Source organism: Gymnodraco acuticeps, unplaced genomic scaffold (assembly GCF_902827175.1).
Source record: "Gymnodraco acuticeps unplaced genomic scaffold, fGymAcu1.1, whole genome shotgun sequence".
NCBI classification, from domain to species: domain Eukaryota; kingdom Metazoa; phylum Chordata; class Actinopteri; order Perciformes; family Bathydraconidae; genus Gymnodraco; species Gymnodraco acuticeps.
The window spans coordinates 75,390-96,583 of record NW_022992304.1 but is presented as its reverse complement, the minus strand read 5'-3'; the positions used below and the strand labels follow the sequence as shown (position 1 = coordinate 96,583).

General features: G+C 41.0%; 1 protein-coding gene across 1 annotated transcript; it reads right to left on the bottom strand.

Annotated features, from left to right (window-relative positions):
* Positions 1-15,605: 15,605 nt before the first annotated feature.
* LOC117541037 lies at positions 15,606-17,573 on the bottom strand. Its single transcript, XM_034208082.1, has 2 exons — positions 17,512-17,573; positions 15,606-17,346 (listed from the first exon to the last, which is right to left on the bottom strand). The coding sequence occupies exon 2, from the start codon at positions 17,160-17,162 to the stop codon at positions 15,717-15,719; it is 1,446 nt and encodes a 481-aa protein (XP_034063973.1). The 5' UTR covers positions 17,163-17,346; positions 17,512-17,573; the 3' UTR covers positions 15,606-15,716.
* Between the last annotated feature and the right edge of the window lie 3,621 nt (positions 17,574-21,194).

Sequence of the window (21,194 nt, the reverse complement as noted above, 5' to 3'; positions counted from 1 at the left end):
ACTTTCAACCTCTTTGTGTGGAAGTTTGTGCATCTGTGTGTGTGAGTGTGTTTTTTGTGTGTGCAAGCATGCTTGTGTGTGTGCGTGCATACAGGTGTGTGTGTGTCCAACATTTCATTTATTACATGTGTGTTTGAATTTCCACTTTGACTTTGACCGCTGGGCAGTACATCAAATAATGACCTGTGTGTGTGTGTGTGTATGTGTGTGTGTGTGCGTGTGTGTGTATGTGTGTACAGTATGTGTGTGTGCGTGTGTGTGTGTCACTGTCGCATAATAAATAGGGATTGATGACAGATACAGTTGAGACACACAGTCTTGCCTCTGTGTTTTTTAGGCAGTTATTCGTCTGTAAATTACTTTTTTAAATTACATTTTTGTTCTCTTAAATCTATTGACATAAAAACATATCTGTTTTTTGATTTAGATTTGACAGGAATGATTAAAGAATTGTAATTAAGGTTCTTGTAAGAAGATCATATTTTAGCCAGATGAATCATATGGTAATCTTTATATTAATATAAAACAGGAGATCATTTGATTGCAGGAACATGAGTCTTCCAGGCAACTTTTCATACACATGTTGTTCACATCTGGATCACTTTTTCACTCACTTAATCAGACACAGAAAGCAGACATTTTAACTACACTGAACAAAAATATAAACGCAACACTTTTGTTTTTGCTCCCATTTTTTATGAGATGAACTCAAAGATCTAAAACATTTTCTATATACACAAAATAACCATTTCTCTCAAATATTGTTCACAAATCTGAATAAATCTGTGATAGTGAGCACTTCTCCTTTGCCGAGATAATCCATCCCACCTCACAGGTGTGGCATATCAAGATGCTGATTAGACAGCATGATTATTGCACAGGTGTGCCTTAGGCTGGCCACAATAAAAGGCCACTCTGAAACGTGCAGTTTTGCTTTATTGGGGGGTCTGGGGGGGGTCCGAAAACCAGTCAGTATCCTGGTGTGACCACCATTTGCCTCACGCAGTGCAACACATCTCCTTCGCATAGAGTTGATCAGGTTGTTGATTGTGGCCTGTGGAATGTTGGTCCACTCCTCTTCAATGGCTGTGCCAAGTTGCTGGATATTGGCAGGAACTGGAACACGCTGTCGTATACGCCGATCCAGAGCATCCCAAACATGCTCAATGGGTGACATGTCCGGTGAGTATGCTGGCCATGCAAGAACTGGGATGTTTTCAGCCTCCAGGAATTGTGTACAGATCCTTGCAACATGGGGCCGTGCATTATCATGCTGCAACATGAGGTGATGGTCGTGGATGAATGGCACAACAATGGCCTCAGGATCTCGTCACGGTATCTCTGTGCATTCACAATGCCATCAATAAAATGCACCTGTGTTCGGGTCTGGGGGGTCCGAAAACCAGTCAGTATCTAGTGTGAGGGGTAGGGTTAGGGTTAGGGTAATGTTGTGAATCGAGTGGCCTGTGTTCGTCATCCATAACCAGTGTTGTGCTAGTTACTGAAAACCAGTAACTAGTTACCATTACTAGTTACTTCATTTCAAAAGTAACTCAGTTACTTTACTAGTTACTTACACCCAAAAGTAATGCGTTACTGTGAAAAGTAACGTTTTAGTTACTTGAAAAAAGGGCTCCCATTAATGCCCTTATAGCCTTCATTTCAGTACTGTTATTGCATTGGAGAATAATACAATCTGTTGATCAACTTGACATGCATTATATGCAATCTGGATTGCATCGATATTAGCTGGCTTTCCATTTTTGTATATTCTTTCTCAGGTAGTTGGAAAAAGTTTTCCGTCCCATATGCCGTGTGCCGCCCGGACATGGTATCATGCTAACTAGCTCCCTGAAAGCGGGTGACTCCACTGTAGCAATAGCCTGCATGTGTTCTACAACATACCGTGCAATGGCTTTATCGACTTTTCCCTGGCTAGCAGTCCCTTGGTTAAAATCCAGACGCTGTTGCTTAGGTGGAGGTGGAGTGGCGTCGGCTGAGTCTCTGTGGTCTTAGCTACTAGCTTCGTCCCAGCATGTTGTTTTTGAAGATGTTTTAAGAGATTTGAACGACTGGTTTGGGCAGTAGATAGGATCTTTGACCCGCCAGGACACAACTTACATTTAACTAAAACTTTCTTTTCTTTGTGCTCGACAAAGTGAAATAGTGAGAATATCTCCAGGTGGAGAAACTAGACTTTGAGCTCCGCCGCCGCCATGATAGTCTTGTTAGTAAACAACACAAACACGCCCACAGCCCGTCTCCGCATGTGACACAGGAAGTATCTAAGTACATTTACTCAAGTACTGTACTTAAGTACAGTTCTCATCTCTGTTCGCCTGGCTGTTGACTATATAAAAAAACTAACGCAGTAATGGAGTAACGCACCATGTAGTAACGGTAACTGAGTAACTGAATTTAAAAAGTAATGCGTTAGAGTACTAGTTACTGCCAAAAATAATTGCGTTATAGTAACGCGTTACTTGTAACGCGTTAGTCCCAACACTGTCCATAACATACGCCTGCCCATACCATAACCCCACCACCACCATGGGCCACTTGATTCACAACATTATCCTTAGAATCTTAGAACCTCAACGCTCTCATTTAAGTGCAGTCTATGATTGGAGATACGAAGGCACCCATTATCTGCTTGTTTGTGAAATAAACGATCCATTATTTAAAAAATTTAAAATGTTAGCAATGGTAACTAAGGTGGGGTATGGCTTTGCAAATGGTCAGCTAATCCGATAACGTTTATTTTAACACTTAACCTCTTGGTAACCAGGCTTAGTGACTCTGGCTGTGTACATACCTGACCATTTCTGTATGGCTCTGTGTGGACTACATGATGTCATGGGGGGGGGGGGGGGGGTCTCTTTCCCTCCCTGCTGCAGGATGCCAGCTCTCCTCCATACTCCCACTGCTTCCTGTTTCCTGACTCTGAAGGAAGTAGCTCTGCGTTCACTTCCTGTCAGAGGGGCTGTTGGGGACAAGAATGGAGAGGAGGTTGAACAGCTTGTAATAATGTTGGCAACACTGTATGAGGTCAGGGGAAAACTCTTTGACCTTACACAAACTATATAAAGCACTAAGATTAGAAAACAACACTTATATAATAGATGTGTAATAAAAGTTCAGAACATGAAAGTAAATCATTAAAAGTCAGGTCAAGGACAATAACTTGAATATCTTCCCAGCCTCGGTGGATTCAAACTCTGGGATTCAAATTTCCGGTCAGGGAGGAAGATGAATTGTGTTTATGTCGAGTGTAACCTGATGACAGTTGGTCTATTTGAACAAATCAAAGGACAGAATGACCCTGACTTTACTTTTAATAGACACCAAGGCAACTCCCCACATCTCCTCATCTTCTTTTATTAGCTTTTCTTCTCTCTCGGTGTTCCTGTCTCTTCTTGTCTCTTCCTCTTAAACTACTGTATGTGAAAAAGTTTGATGGATGAAACCGGTCATTTAAATAAGGACAAATGTGAGATTAGATGAAGAACTGAAAAGGTAATGCAGTGGAGTCTTCCATACATGTCTGTGTATAATTTGTGACATTTCTGAAATACCCCTGACTACATGTAGCCTCTAAAGACACAGACAAAAAATAATCCAGCTTCACTTTACATAATGTGTAAACTTGAGAAGGGAGACTGTCCTGACCAGAAGAAAACAGTGTGTTTAAGTGACCAGCACTCATGGTGTGTGTGAAATTATGACAGGAACAAAAGAGTGACTTTGTGATTTGAAGAGTGATTTGCCATCTTATGTCACCTGACCTAAGGCCCCCAAAGATCTTAAGGACAAAGTTGAGGTTGTGGGTCAACTCCTTGCTCATTTCCAGAATGCAAACACGTGTGATTAAGCAGGGCCACGATCATTCCCTAATCCCAATCATGTTTTTATTGTTGAGTTCATGATTACACAGGTCCCCTAACTTCTGGAAAGTCTCTCGTCAAGGAAATGTTTTGGGGTTGCAATGTGATGTAAATATGAAAAATTACATAATTAGAAAGCTTTAGAAAGTTGAACTCCTGACACCTGACCAATCACTGTGGGATGTGGAAGAGATCATTAGAGTGTCCGTTTTGGAAAGTATTGAAAACTTGTCAGATGAAGTTCCCTTTTTATTGATTTGTCTTACTTTTCCTCACGTATTGTTTCTCTGTTCTCCAGCGTTACCCTACTCTTCCTCCCCACTATCTCCCTCCTCTCCCCCTCAGTGGGAGCCAAGGTGTGGGTGTTAAACCTCTGCGGTCTGCTGGTTTGGTGGCCTTGGCTTTGAAGGGCTTGTGGGTTGCGGGTTCAGATCCCAGGCAGGCCTGACCACTAACCTTCACTGGTGGAACCCAGTTATCACCGTGGAAACAGTCAAAGCAGCCAATCAGAGGGCGAGGAATCTGAGTCAGTAGAAAGACAGAAGAAAACGTTTTTATTCTACTCTAGTTAGTCATTTGTCTTAAAATGACTCAGTGTTCACTTTTGTTTTGCAATTTTAAAGACAGAATTAACTTTGAAAAATAACACATAACAAATGAAAAATGAATTAAAGATGAGGAATTGAGAAAATGCGTGATTTTAAATATTGGAAAGGAAATAAATACAAAAATGAAATGTATATTTAAGTCAATAAAATCATTTTCCATTAATATTGTGAGTCAATTCATTGGTTTATTGAACGTGTGGCTGTTTACTTACTTACTCATGTCAACTGTTTGTTGGGGTTTAGATCTGTGTGTTATTTGTTTGTATTAAAACTTGTTCACAGGGTCTAAAACTTTTCTAGCATTGTGAGCAAATGAAGCGTGAAGTGTTACGATAAAATGACCATCTATGTATTTGTTTTCTCCTTCCCCACTTAAAAACAAAAGTTTTTAAGTTTATACTTATATGCATCCTGCTCAAATTGTGCTTATGTTCCCTAATTAGTTTTTTCTGTCTTGCCTGTTTCAGATTGTATCTTCCTCTCTCTCTCAGTTGTCGCGTTGCTACCTTTCAAAACAACTCACAACATTTACTGTAAGATGAGAAACAGTTATGTTAAAAAAAAATCATGGGAACAGTGGAGCAAACAAGAGAAAAATGAAACCCAAATGAGAGACAACAGTCTGTGTGAGTACAGTTGAGGACATTTGTAGGGACATCAGGCTCTTTGTGGTCTCAAACATCTATTTTAAAACCCATTACAAAAGTACCCATGCTATTTGGGGAAGAGTGGCTCCAAAAGTTTCTGTTATAATTCAGACTATTTATCTTTCTGGCAACCCCTGGTTTCCCTAAACCTACATGCATGTCTAAACACTGGGTTTATGAGAGCAGCGCTGATGTGGAAATCTCCTCAAATTAAATGGAATTTCAGCCCACTTTTATATATTTGTCTGTTGTTGGTTTTGTCCGCGGCGTTGTCACTATAACAGGCACTGACGCCGCGTGGGAGTGTGAGTGTGTGTGTGTGTGTGTGTGTGTGTGTGTGTGTGTGTGTGTGTGTGTGTGTGTGTGTGGTGTGTGTGTGTGTGTGTGTGTGTGTGTGTGTGTGTGTGTGTGTGTGTGTGTGTGTGTGTGTGTGTGGTGTGTGTGTGTGTGTGTGTGTGTGTGTGTGTGTGGAGAGAGTGGTGACCCAGCATGACGCCGTAGTAAGCGTTAGCAGCAGACAGAGAGAAAAATAGTGTGGGAAATTGAAGGAAAAATGAAAAGTGATGGAGATGAAAATGAAAATGTTGAGAAGATGTAGAATGGAAAATTATTATCGACAGAAAAACTTAAAAATGGGAAGCATTATAAAAAGGGAATGCAAACTATGAACAATAAGTTATATTGTATTGAATCAGATTGGTGCGTTCAATAGTTTGACATACACACCCTGTTGTTACTTAGAAAAATAGATAGGTAAAAGAGACTGAGGCACAACAATTTCTAAATATATCCAAAGAAAAGGAGTAATTTGTTGGCCATCTCAGTCTAATCTGAATACCCTTATATACTGTAAATCATCATTGTAAATGCTCTATATTTTGTCTGTATGCCTATCAAAGGCAACTATTGTATTCATAATATATGCATACATGTCACTCTTTTTTTTGTGTCACATTATTTCACGAAGAAAAAACAAGTGTTATTATGCTTTGGTTAAGTTTAGGCTTAAAAACAGGATGATAAACAACCATTAGACTTCATATTGAGAAAAACCTGAAATCTTGCAGAATGTGTTTTAGACAACACCCTGCTAAATGTCAACAACACCAAATAAAGGATTTGTTGAATTTACAAAAGAGACGCAAGTGAAAGGTTTGAGGTCATGCTCATCGGACAATTTCCAATCTGGTGATGAAAAGCTCAAAAACAGTTGTATTTTTAAGGAAATTTAAAAAGGGTAAACTTCCCGTCTCTTACTTTAACAGAGAGAGAAAGCATTAACTGGAATTATTACAAATGGTGTCTCAACTCATCCTCCATAGGCCAACTGGTTTTAGTTTTAGTTTTCCTTATGTATGCATGAAGATGATTATTTCTACATTTGATTGTGCAACCCTGTGTCATAAAATGACAATAAATAACCCTAAACACAGTATTTACTGTAATAGACAGTCTGGCACAGTAACACAGCGACGAAGCAGAAAAAAAATAGTGACAAAGAGACAAGGCGTCCATCTTTTTTGGTCTTTCTTGTTATTGTTTTTCTTCTTTGGTCAATTTTCCCCTTCTCAGGTTTCCCCCTCACTACGTTTCCCAACATATCATTGGCCCCTGTGTGTGTGTGTGTGTGTGTGTGTGTGTGTGTGTGTGTGTGTGTGTGTGTGTGTGTGTGTGTGTGTGTGTGTGTGTGTGTGTGTGTGTGTGTGTGTGTGTGTGTGTGTGTGTGTGTGTGTGTGTGTGTGTGTGTGTGTGTGTGTGTGTGTGTGTGTGTGTGTGTGTGTCTGGAGCCATGGCATGAAGTGTGTGGTTACCCACTGGTGACAGGGGCACCTCGCTCTCTCTCTCTGTCTGTCCATAGCTCGCTCTCTCTGTCTCTCTCTCTCTCTCTCTCTGTCTTTTTCTGCTGCATAACCCTTTCTCTCTCTGTGTGCACTGTAATATTTAAAGATAATCTGGGCTCTGAATCCTGCAAAAAGTGCTGTGTCCAGATAAAATAGTAGGAAATATTCCACATCACATGGTGTACTATAATATAATTTTTTTGGGGCTTTTTACACATTTTAGTGTAAGTGTTCGATCATTCGCGATGGTATGTGTATGTCCGGTATGTCCCTTCAACGTTTGGCAGTAGATGTTTTATTTAATCATATTATTTTAACACATCCTCTGTCATCAACTTAATTGAGGGGGAAAAGGCCAATGTTCTTATTTTAGGAGCCTTTTTTTTATTTTGAAATGCCAAACCAACCATCAAACCTTCAGCATTAAAAATAACCAACTATAAATAAAATGTCTAGTTTAAAAATAAGTTTAACAAGAGTTAATTAAAAAGTACTTGTCCTCTAGAATGCTCACAGTGCCATTTAATAAAGGCCGACGACGAATCAGAGAAAATTAAAGTCATCTAGTTTAGTAGCCAAGTAGCCATCTAGTTTATCTATTCGTCTCTGTCTTTTTACTGAGTATCCCAAAACTCATATTCCATATTATGTGTATATTCTTCCTGTAGATTATATCATTTCTTGTTTTCCTCGGGCTCTGTCCTCATGAGGTTTTAAACACACTCTCCCAGGTGTCCCCAGCTGTTGTACGGATTCAAACCAGCAACCTTTCAGTACAAGTCTCCCATCCTGAGTGTCCAAACCCTCAAACCCTAAAACCCCGTCTGAACCTCCTAACTGTCGTGTCCGAGGCCACGAGAACCACCAGCCCAAACTGCTGGAACCGAATCGCCTCCCAGGAGACCTCGAAGTCTCAGCGGCTGAAAGGAGCTTCCAGGTTTCTGGACAGAGAACATTTCATCATGTTTGATTTCTGCTTTAGCAGCAAAGACCCGTACAGTAAGAACCAGATCTGCAGGACGAGTACAAGGCAGAAAATAGCACCAAGGAGATTTTGTCGTCTAGATACTACACATTTCACATATTCCTTTTATTTACTTTTACTTTTGAAACAACATCCATAACATTAATCTGGCTGCAACTTAGAAATGATGTATTTAACGTATCATATTCCAATCACTTGTATATAGACTCTTATTGCACTATTTCACTATTTTACTATTTTTCTTTTTGTATTTACTTGCACCATTTTTTCTGTTTTTATTGTGTTGCACTGATGGAGGAGTACTAATGAGTAACAAGTACTTAAAATATTCCCTTAAAACGTACAAAAATGTGTGAAAATGCGGGGGACAAACACATATTTCATCTTTATGTACAGTCTAAATATATGATGTCATTTCCTGTTATCCTCTGAACTCACACACACACACACACACACACACACACACACACACACACACACACACACACACACACACACACACACACACACACACACACACACACACACACACACACACACACACACACACACACACACACACACACACACACACACACACACACACACACACACACACGCACACACACACACACACACACACACACACACACACTAAGTAACAGGAAGCAGTAGTAAGGAGCAGCAGTAACATCAGATGTGTGATCAACAGCCGGATGAGAGGACGAGTCATGGATAAGGTCAAGGTGTCCCTCACATATATATACACACACACACACACACACACACACACACACACACACCACACACACACACACACACACACACACACACACACACACACACACACAGACATACACACACACACACAGACACACACACACACAGACACACACACACACACAGCTTAGCACATTGCTTATTTTTTCCTTCAGGAGGAAGGACATGGATGAGGAAGGAATGAAGGCAAAAATGATTGATGCATTTATTTCTACCTCTGTTGAACCCTTGTAACCTCGTTGTCTTGATGTTTACAAAACAGTGCTGACTCAAATGGTAGCAAAGTTTAGGCTACACATCATATTGCCTTCTTTGTAAAGTGTATATCATTTTACTCTTTTCCATTTGTCTATATAATAATAATGTCAAGTGAGCGGCGAGCCACTTTTCCTCTTCATTGTTTTATAATTTGCTTCCCTTTATTTCTTTGTATTGAATTGAATATGCTGAATCATGTTTTGTATACATTGTGGTAAAGTCCAGTTTACAAGTCAATGTTGTTTTTACTTGTGTTATAGACATTTACACCATTGTATTGGCTAAACTAAAAACAAATACAGTACAGTAAACCATAGCACCAGGAAAGGAAAGAGGTGACTAGATGATACAGCAATATTATTCTGCAGCCTGCATTTTCTGTTATCATGTAGATGTAAGTACTTGAATATTTGTATGGTAGTTTGGGGTGTAACTTGAGCTGTAAGAAAAAACGGTTCTTGGTTCAGCAAACCTGAAACCCAGAGACCTGGAAGCCTGTCTCTGATGTTGGTTTACTAGGACGAGCCGCGGTTCTGAATGTGTGCCGGCTGCTTCTCTTGGCTTCAGACGAGCACCAATAACAACTTGGATCTTTCGTGAAGCTGTTATGGCTTGCAGCGATTCAGCAGAGAAAAACAGCAGCTGCATACAAATATTCATCAAGTGTTTAATAGAATACTTACTCAGGCACTTATGTGATAAAAACGTGGCGATATTTTCAATAATTGTTGTCAGCTTCATTCCCCCAGCAGGGACTCAACACTGTCGCTGGCCAGCCGACTGGGTGCTGTTGGATTGATTAAAAGCAATACTTTATCAAGAAAAAAGGCTGGATTTACCGTTTTAATTGTTTGTTTTATTTTGAGAAAGATTTTAACTTAGTCAGAAAGTCATGAATCCTTGGTGTGAAAGTCAAACTGTCTATAACAAAGAAGGACGGTTCCAGTATGAATTGATAAAATAGAGCAAACCTCAATTCCTAAGATGTCATAAGTCAAGATATCATAAATCATCAACTATAGTTTTCATCATTGCATTTGTGTCTGACTTTAGTCCAGGATACTATCAGTGATTATAACCTGCAGCAGCTGTTTGTTTCATGTGAAATCAAATATAAAATAAGAATAAGACCTCCTCATCTGTACATTTAAATCAGCTACACAGGATAAAAGTCAACAGTGGCAGTGTGACGAAGCTCAAGCCTTTTTAAGTTCTAAGATAACGTGCTCTACTGGCTCAGATGTTTAACTTCAGCACACTTCACTCTTCCAGACCAGATGACTTAAACATTTTTTGTTTTTGGAGTTTTTAAAGTTATTTTAACCAGTAGTTTGCTCAGGTTTGGTCCCATCTGAAACCCATGGGTTGGAAGCCATAAGAGCTTCAAGAAAGATCCAGGTTCTTATTGCTACTTTGCTAAAGCCAAGAGATCCACCAGACCACAGAGCGAACCTGGAGTCTTCACTTTCAAACTGCACCATATGTGAGACTGAAGATGGACTCATTTAGGTCCTTTATATTTTACAGTTTTACAATTCAAGTTGTCTGACGATATCTGACATAGAACTATGAGTGTACTCTCCTTTTCACAAAAGATCTTAAGGTGTCTCTGGAGAAAACATAAGGTTGCAATCCTCCTCATCCTCTGGGGACAATGAATGTCTCTACAGAATGTCACGGCAATAACAATTAGATATTTTAGTCCGGACCAAAGTAGGGCACCATCACTCCAACCTCTCGAGCCAAAACCCTACAACAAATTATAACTTCAGTCCAATATTTCACTACCGACATCTCCCTCACCATTCATTTCTGATTTAGATTAAGCATTTCCATTGATTTATTAAATATTCCATATAGTCTGTCTTGTTGTTCCAGCCAGTTCTCACTTCTCCATTGTCGTTCCCCATCCATCCACCAGATCAGTGGTTCCCAACCTGGGGGGCGCCAGGCCTCAGAGGATTTGAGGCCAAATATCATATTTAGACTTTTCTTTTTTTAACATTAAATTGTAACGCAATACATGATTGTCGTTAAAAGTCTAGTCTCTACATTACAATAAAATATAACAAAAAACGGATTAATTAATTTTAATAAAAATTCAAGTTAGTACTGTAGCTAATAAAGGTATAAAAAGACAGAAATGTATAATTCTTTGTTTAATATAAATGTTTCTTCTCCCCGTAAAGTGTCCAAACCGGGCTTTTCTGGATAAGTGCATTTTTAAAACATAGTCATTGTCCATGCCGGTTTCAGTTGGATTATTTGTCACAGTTGCTCCGATCAGATCGGTCTCCTCCATTTTGTAGATTATTTACGACTTTTGAATCCACATAAACACATCGGCAAAATCCTGCTTACTTTGAGCATGTGTTTTAAACAGTTTAATCCCTTTGTGAATTGTTTCCATTTCCGCGCCGTCCTTTAATTCCTTCATACAGCGGGAATCCAAATGAATTAATCCTGAGTCCAATAACCATCAAAGTCACTCCAATAGTGCTCCTTAATTACGCTTTCATCTTCCTTTAACAAAAAAGGTTGGGAACCACTGCACCAGATGGCCTCCGACTCTCCTTCCTGTCACAGTCACCTGCTCACCTGTTTCCACTCTCCCTCATCAGCTCTCCAGTGTATAACCAACCCATTTCCACTCATTCACTGTTTGGTTGTCTGCGTTTTTAATCTGATCTCTTGATCCTGGATCTATCTTTACTGCCTATCTGATCTAAGGACTGGCTTACCCTTGGGGTAAGTTTGCTTGTGTTGCCTTTCTGCTTTTGGCCCATATCTGTTTTTGTGATCTGAGTTAAAGGTGGGGAAGGTACATTTGAGAAACCGGCTCGAGATACACGTTTTGTTATATTCCATGGAATGCTCTTAACATCCCGATAGCAATGAATATATTAAGTGCTTTGACAAGAAATCCATCAAAAAATATCATCTGTGGAAGCCGTAGTACTGTAAAAAGCACGACCAATCATTTCAGCCGGCCTGGATGGCCTACCTGCCTGTCAGCCTTCCATCTGTGCACAAAGTTATCTCGTGCCCTCATTGGTCATGTGCGCGTTCGTGTGTGTTGGAGGAGGGGCTCTGTAAGGAAGTGGCAGATTTTTTCCAGTTGTGTAATTTCAAATTCTAGCCACTCGAGCTGGTTTCTCCAAAATTACCTATACCCCACCTTTAAACAAGCGTTTATCTAACACAAGCTAAGCCTGCTTTTTTTCTGATAGACGTACAAAGAGTCTTCAGACTTCATGAATCTTCTGGCAATGTAAAGAGGAATCGGGTGCTTTTCAGAACAAATGATAGCAAACTTTAGAGAACACATTGTTTGATATGCATCATCTTAAGAAAGCAAAAAGAACAACGTTGTACTCTCTTCACCATGGTCTAAAATGGCTTTAGACTACATTTTTATTCTGAAATGGTCCTTAAACAATGAATGCATTTCAAAATGTCTTCAAGAATTTTGTAAACTCTCTCTCTCTCACACACGCAGAAGCACATACAGGCAGCATCTTCCAGTGTGACGACCCAATAATGACAGTGAGCAGATTTGAAATCTCATCCAAACCAAACAGAGCATGATGACTGTGTTTGAGTCATCTGCAGCTGGATGGATAGAATGAACTTTGACAACATTTAGGCTGGAGTGTTTTTATAAATCACACCTAAAGTGAGCGTTTCAAATTCAGAAGGCTTAAAGAAACTCAACAAGGGAAAGTAGTGAAGTTTGGGTGAAAACACACTAACTTTCTGCCTGTCTCAGCTGAACTGAACACAATGCTGGGATTGTTCTGTCAAAGTGTCAACGGTATTGTTGACATGGTGGATGGCACGGGGGTGTAAGAGGGTGAGCACAATAGAGAGAAGAGAAGGAAATGGAGAAAATGGTGGAGAAACATTTCGGACCTCCTGTTCTCAGCTCCAAACATCCTGTTAGAGGGAAACCCCCAGTGCTTTATAGCAGGTGTTTCACTTTGCTTCACACACAAAGAGAAATAATATTACTAACTGAACAGATGTTCATTTCAAGCGCACTTTTTTTTGGCTGCATCCTATTTCTAAAAGAAGGTAAAAAGGTCAAGGGACAATGCATAAAAGCATTACATATTGGCAGCTTATGAAGCAGTGGCCCCCCATTGTTTTTATTTATATTTAAGCCCAAACACAGCTGATCAACAGACTCAGATTGTATGCTCAAGTATATGTAGCAATACTAAAATGTAAAGATATGTTGTTGAAGTAAAGGTCCTGCATTCAGAGTCTTCAGAAAAGTACAAAAGCATTGGCATCAATATATTTTCGTAAGTGCCCAAATTAAAGTACTTTTATAGCGTACTGTGGTGACACGTTATTGGACATAATTCACCTTGCTTATTGTGTTGCCACACGGACCCTTTAGTGGGGAACACCTGTAGCTTTAGCTGCCATTCCTGCTAGCTCATCAGGCAGAGCAGTGCATGTGTTAACCTCTCTGATAGTAATGGATAATAAAGATTGGAACTCCATTCTTAATACACCGCCTCCGACTCTCTTTTCATGGCACTACACTGGTGACCCTGACTTTTCCGAGAAAGTTTCCGGAAAATTAACGCGCGATGTTTTCATAAAGCTGCCGGAATTCTGGGAGCACGTCGCGGAGGCATGGTTCGCACACGTGGAGGCACATTTCGCCTGCCGACAGGTCCGTGACGGGGACCTGAAATACTACCATGTGGTAGCAGCGCTGGGGAGCTCCACGTCGTCCAGGTTGGTGGGATTTATCACAGACCCCCCACACCATGGCAAATATGAGGCGATTAAGGCCCTTCTCCTTAAGACATTTAGGTTATCTGCTAAGGAGAGGGCCCGCCAGATACTTGACATGCAAGGCCTAGGAGACAGGCGCGCCGGATTCATTTTAGAAGTGGGGGGGGCAAAACAAGTGCGTGTGTATGGCCCAATCCCAAACCACGCCCTACACCCTACCCCTACACCCTACCCCTACACACTCCCCCTCCGTGACGGAGTGAACTCCATGGAGTGACACATTAAGCTCCCTCCTGTCAGATGGAGGGAGTAAATACAGCGGCAAGCTTTGGGACGGCCTCCCCTCTCTCCGGCAGAAACAGGAAATGCCGTAACTGTATGTAGGCCTAACAACAGTTTCAAATCAGCATCTCTTTGACAAAAAATGTAAATTAATAACTCAAATACAACTCCAAACATCTTTAATTGTGTTACTTTTTTGTAAAGCTATTTTAGTTTTAAACCTGATGTTTATAGTTTCTTAGTTTTTGCAACAGTCTGTAAATATACACAACTTTATAATAACATGTACACAATTACCTTTTTCTAGACTAAACACAGGTATCATCCTAAATTAAAAAAAGATGTGGTTATCATGAGGTTGTTAACATCGCAATTTATCACTATTAGGCCATAAGGTGAACCCTGTTATCGTTTCAACCCGCTCCACAGAAGTGAAACTACACAATCTTTAGTTCATAAAAAAGAACGAGTCATGCTTATCCACCAAAAAAAATATCGTCGCTAAAATTCCTGCCAATTCTTCTAGGCACGTAATTATTGGCTGAACTAGTCCCTTCGAAGCGTAATAATATCTTGGTCCAAAGTCGTGCCACGGTTCGTCACGTGATCGTGCTACACCAATTGGGTAGCTGCATATTGTCAACAGAAGTGAAAGATGGCGGCCGCCATGGTTACGCTAAACCAGACCAAATGGATTCTAAACAGTGCTGTATGCTTGTTTTATGTCATGTTTTGTCATATGTCTTAATACATCACTAAGTCCGAGGTATTTGCGTTATATACGCGGTATTTGTGAGAGGTTTTACTATCTGGGAACAGAGTTGACCATCGAATCAACATTGACTAGCAGCGTTTATCAGCCAACTCCAGCTACAAACAATTTCCCCACGGGGATTAATAAAGTATATCAAACTCATATTTATCAAACTATCATTCCTGGACTGCCATGTTCACATCGCTAGGTTCATTGGGATTATTCCATTAGACTGAGGACTTTTTGTCTGTCTGTTGTTACCCTGTACACGTTAAATGCACTCTTAAAATAAACATGACTTGATTTCTGCGTCTAAGAAGAAGGTTAACTTGTTACGTTAAGTAATTTAGATCAATAAAATGCAGTACTTCCAGGCTGAAGACTTTTCTTTTTGTTGCTGCTTTTAATTGAACTATTCATATCTTAGACTGCACTGTAACTTTTATCCATGTATTTTTTCTTTTAATGTTTCTTTTATTAGCTTTTCTTTTGAATGACTGATTTTAAATGCCATTTTCTTAATGTCTTTAATTTTTTGTAAAACACTTTGAATTGCCTTGTGTTGAAAAGTGCTATATAAATAAACTTGCCTTGCCTTACTTATACCAATGTCCATTGATTCATTTATTTACTCATTCATCCCTCCACAAATGAAAACAACACTGATGAACCATAAAAACGAGATTTATTACAAATATAAAAGGTATGACATAGAAAACAGTAGAAGGACATGTAATGTAGTATAATTGATTGGTGTCCGGCTGGGCGGAGCGGCTGATTGGTGCTGTGATTGCCTCAGCTGGTTAAAAGAGTCCTGCTGATTATACTCTGTTCTAGTACCAAAAACAAACGTATCTATGAGTGATGTGTGAGCGCGTCGGCCAGGCACTAAAACCAAAAGAACAGAAAAGAGCTTAAGAAAGATGGAAAGAAGGCTCTTTTATTCCTATTCCTCACTGTCAGTGTCAGGGCAGTCATCGTTCTCTTCCTCTGTTTCTTTTTTATTTGCACAATTTGAGCAACGACATAAGTCTGTGCAACAGAGTCCTGCAGAGAAGCATGAACATCTGCCTTTCTCACAGGCAGACTCTTTGCAGCTGCAGTGTATCACATGCAACACACTGTCAGGGGCAGGATTTCTTGTCATCCAGGTGACGTGTAAGTTCCCATCCTCTATTTCCCAACCATATCCAGCAGGTGATGGAGCATTCATTTCTCTTTTGAGACAGGACCTCATTATTGCTGCCTGGTAATTTGCCCTTTTGCAGTGCTGATGGAGGGCATCATGAGTAGGGGGAATGCTTAATTCTGGCAAGGCCGATGATGCCATACAGAAAGCCTTGTACCTAGCATCATTTACATGTTCGGCTGCTGGCTGATCATACAGGTGACATACATACCGGCAAAGAAGTGCAAATGTTGATTGCTCCAAGTCAAAGTTAGTACCTAAACTTCTGAAAGCCTTAAGGTAGTCATCTTTCTCACATGCAACAGCAAATGACTTTCTTTTGCCTTTGCCATAGAAAGCGCTTGTGGAGTCACACCCAGAGAACGTGTGAATTCCAATCAAGGCTGAACACACACTGGTTCCGAGAGCTGATGACACCATGGCAATGTCAATGATCCGTGTCCTGTTGCCAGTCCCTGTGAACACATATAAGCTGCATGGCAAATCTGCCTGCAGACTTACAGCAATGACTGCCACATCAGTGTCCGAGCTCTTGATGATGACAGCTTTGTGCTCCTGTGCAGCATGTTGGGCATGTAAAAACACCCGTGTGTCACATTCCTCATGATCACACTGCAGGTCTTCAACAACATCAACAGACTGTACACCCTCCATGACAGTTACACAGTGGCATTGATTTTGATGGGCAATGTACAAGCTGAGGTTTTTACCCACTGTTGTGAGGTCTGCATGTGTCCATGCCACATAAAGGAATTCGGCCAGTGCTTCCTTATTTTTTCCGTCAGAGAGAAACTTCTTCCACTGGGTTGGAGTTCTCTGATCTGGGCTGAAGATTGTTATTAGTTGTGACCCTGCATCAGCTCTACGGGACCGTTCTAGGCTTTTGATGCTGATGGGTGGATACCGGTCAGTGACAAAATCAATGCGTGTACACTTGTGATGCAAAGCAAGTTGGAGTATGCTCTGCAGTATGGTCTCTGCAAGCTCTCCAAATGTTGCTGGTCTGGATGGCATGGCCTGCATGACTGCCATGCCATCAAAAAGAATGGCACCACCTATTGGAACTTTGTCAACCAAGCACTCTCCACCTTTGCTCTGCAATAGATCCATGAGAGCTGATTTGTTTGTTTTGGCAAGTGAACCATCAGCACTTGCTAATGGATATGACACAGTTCCCAAGGAATATGACAGAATTTCCCTCATTTCAATTTTCCTGCTCTGGCCAAGGATGAGGAGCCTGGAAAATAACTTCTTGTCAGCACGCAAAATCAATACTGACTGTAACAGCTTTTGTGGTACCGCACCTCCAGAGCCACACAGTCTTTGTCTTTTATATGTAAAAGAACACTTTGGTCATCTTTCTTCTCAGCAGCTTTCTGCAATTTGCCTAAACGGAAAAAAAGGACAACTCAATGAGTTTGTTGACGTATCTCTCACACATAATTGTACCTTTCAGTTATTCAACCACAGAGAATGTGTGTGTGTGTGTGTGTGTGTGTGGTGTGTGTGTAGTGTGTGTGTGGTGTGTGGGTGGGGGAGGGGGTTTGCTTACCTGCTTTTAATGTTTCAGCCTTACACAGTTGATCCCTTTGTCGCTTGCCTGCTTTGATGATCATTTTCTCCTTCATCTTGCATATAATGCACAGGGCAGGAAGGACGGGGCCAGAGCCTGCGATTGGCAGGCCTGACCTTGATCGTAGCTTCTCTGTTTGACGTCGATGGGATGGGCTCGACCTCAAGGTCCTCCCTAACGTCTTGATCTCCCTCACGTGCGAGCCGTCTTTCCACCTTCGTCATGGCCTTTGTGTCGGTAAACCTTATGTAGCATGTGTGGTGGAAGCCAGCGTCCTCAGGAATATCTTCGAACTCGAAATCAAGACAGTGCTTGTGGTTTTCAGCCACCACGTTCCGAGAGTCTCCCTTCAAGCCGAGCGACCGTTGTAAGCTTGTCCTGTACGTATTCCATCTTGTATTGGTAAAACAATCAACCTTTTTGTGCTTCACAGACGTAATATGCATGTAACAATGTTTGTGTGTTGACAATTTTGACTTTTTGAGACTTTCTGGTGCGTTTTCCTCGTCTCCGCTACTCGATGAAACCATGGCGGCCGCCATCTTTCACTTCTGTTGACAATATGCAGCTACCCAATTGGTGTAGCACGATCACGTGATGAACCGTGGCACGACTTTGGACCAAGATATTATTACGCTTCGAAGGGAATAGTTCAGCCAATAATTACGTGCCTAGAAGAATTGGCAGGAATTTTAGCGACGAAATTTTTTTTGGTGGATAAGCATGAATCGTTCTTTTTTATGAACTAAAGATTGTGTAGTTTCACTTCTGTGGAGCGGGATTTCTTTTCTAAAGGACTTTTCGAGGTTCACCTTGCGGCCTATATCGTTTAGTGGTTTTGCAAAGAATTAACCACTCTGTTTTTGTACCATTCTGCGTTATTTGAAGTACCTTCTCTTTGCTCAAATAATCTACTAGCGGTCTCCTTTTTTCCGATAGTTGGCTGTACAGCTTTACCCCATACTTGCCAACCCTCCCGATTTTCGCGGGAGACTCCCGATTTCACTGGCCTCTCCCGGTTTCCTCCCAGGGTCATATTTCTCCCGCATTTCTCCCGATTTCTGACAAAATCAGATTTACTCAGGACTGTTTCCACTCGGACTTTAATGCAACGACACCATTGTTTGGTTTCCATGGTAGCGCGTCTCTTTAGCAGCGCACGCAACTGAAAGTCTGAGAGGGTGGGGAAAATCGTCACAGAAAACAGAACAAGAATTGACAACTCTGCTCACTCCTGTCCTTCACATATGCTCCATAAAGGATGGTGCTACAGGCCGCAAGGCAGTGCCCTTACAACTACAATAAGCATGTTAATGTTAATCCAGCTCCGGCGATCCACTAGCACCCCTCCCCCCCTCCCCCGCGGTGGTTTTGAAATGCTCCCGATTTCTGAGGTCTCCAGGTTGGCAAGTATGCTTTACCCGCCTCAATGTCCCGACAACAAACCTCCATGCAGTCGGAACCAGCCTGTTTCGGTTCAACAACGGCGGCGGTGGGGGCGGCGGCGGTTTTGACAGTTTCTGCGGCCGCAGAGCTGCTGCTTACGACGCTGAAGTTGGCTTCCGATTCAGAGCATCCGATTCGGCAGTTAAGGGGAAAGTTAAGGGACATTTAATTGACAGCGCTGAGCGAACAATCCTCCGTGTTTGAACCTCTTAAATCGCTGCATAGCCGATTTATTTGGACTGGATTATCTCAGAGACTCTAAAGATTCTTTATAACACGGTTTGAGATTTGTGAAACCTTAATTCTATTTGTGAAAATTAAAAAAAGGCAGCAGACGACGTCGTTCATCTGGCTTCGCTGTTTGAAGAAGGTCCAGGCTCCGGAGATGTGGATGTCAGGGATGTGACCTTCCAGTTGTTAAATTTAAGTTTAGATTGACTGTATTTAGTTTTCTTCTGCGCTGGTTCTTCTGACATGTTTGCAGGTGTATATATTCTTTCTATCTCTAGGTTAACGGCTGACACACACAGAACAACGTAACAAATAAAGTAAACAACATAACAAATAAACAAATCTAAGCTTTTTTATTGGTTGTAATTTACATGGATACATTAGAATGGTGTAATAATGTCCTATTTGATTGGGTTAAAATGTAGGCCGACATATTCTTCCTGTTATGTCTGCCTGCTTTATTTTACCTAATGTAAAGTGACCTGCTCCATCGAAATCAGTCGCATTGACCCGAAGACACATTTTGATTCCTAGCTTTCTAATGATATCAGGATTGTTTTTGTAGGCTACTCCAAATATTAAGCAAAATATGTCACATTATATAATGACTGTTACAGAGTCATCATTTTGAGAAAAAGGCCTTTAAAGTGTCCTCTTCTCTGGATCGATCTGATTGATTATTAGCAGAGCAAATGATCAAAATACTACGGAGGGAAGATATTTTCGTTTGGATTACTGCACTCACGAGAAACACCGGCTGTTGTTATGCCTGTTGTGACTAGGGATGCACCGAATATTCGGCCACCGAAAATTATCGGCCGAAAATGGTTAAAAAGGCCCTTTCGGCTTTCGGCCGAAAGGGTTTTAGCACCGAAAAAATATCACCGAATGTCAGAACAGGCTTACGTTGGTAACCTAACGTGTTGTTGTGATGACGTAATAAAGACGCGGCGACCATGCTCGCGGCTGGCTCACAGGGGGGGGACATTGACCTTTGTCATCGAGATTGCCCTGAGCCTTTAACAAATCGTATTAAATAATCTGATGACAGACTGTAAACAGAATAGCTGAAATTTTAACAAACTAAATAACTCAGTTTCCTCTAATCATTAACCCATGTTTGTATCATGTAGTTAACTCCGTGTGTTGCTGCTAGCATACATAACACCTGACGTGGAAACGTTACTCGTGGATGGGGCTACAGAGCTGCTAGAAAGATGGTCGAACCCGGTGCATTCCTCCGTCTGCATGCGGTGCACTTTTGCTAAATGTTTAGACAAATTGCTCGTGCTTACATGCTAAACTCTTATTGCACTTATGGTAACAAGTATTCTCCACATCGAGACGGGTAAAGTTTAACCACACCTCGGAGCGCGTTCTCTCCGCCATCTCCGCAGTGTGCTCCGCTGCATGTAGCAGCTGCGTGTGTGTAAACTGCCCCGCCCCCTCGCACACAGACGGGAGAGAGATCTCGTCTGATCGAAAATACATCATAGACGCATTTGTTGTCTTTGCATATTAGAAACGAGTTGGCGACACTAAGACTGCGATATAATGTTTTTTAGCAATAATACATGACATATATAAATGTACTGTATGCATTCAAAAGTGCTGAATAAATGTTTTATGGACCCATAATAGTGATTATTATTTAAGTTAAGTTTTGCCATAATCATGTCTATTTCCATAATCAGGTAGCTGAACAACATTGGTAAAAAATGTATACATTATATATATATATTTCTATTAATCATTTTCGGCCTTTCGGCATTCGGTTTTCGGCCAACTGTTTCCTATTTTCGGTATCGGTTTCGGCCAAGAAGTTCCCATTCGGTGCACCCCTAGTTGTGACATTAAGTTACTCCGTTCTCCGCTTGTAATTATGCCGTTACAAGCTTCGAACCTGTATTTATCATCTGAATTTGCTGAAACAAGTTTAATATTCTGAAAGCCAAGACTTTGTTTATTTGAAATCAGATGAAAAC

What these genes read in the sequence shown, in the direction of transcription:
- LOC117541037 (XM_034208082.1), bottom strand. Translation starts at nt 17,162, where the DNA reads ATGAGGGAAATTCTGTCATATTCCTTGGGAACTGTGTCATATCCATTA.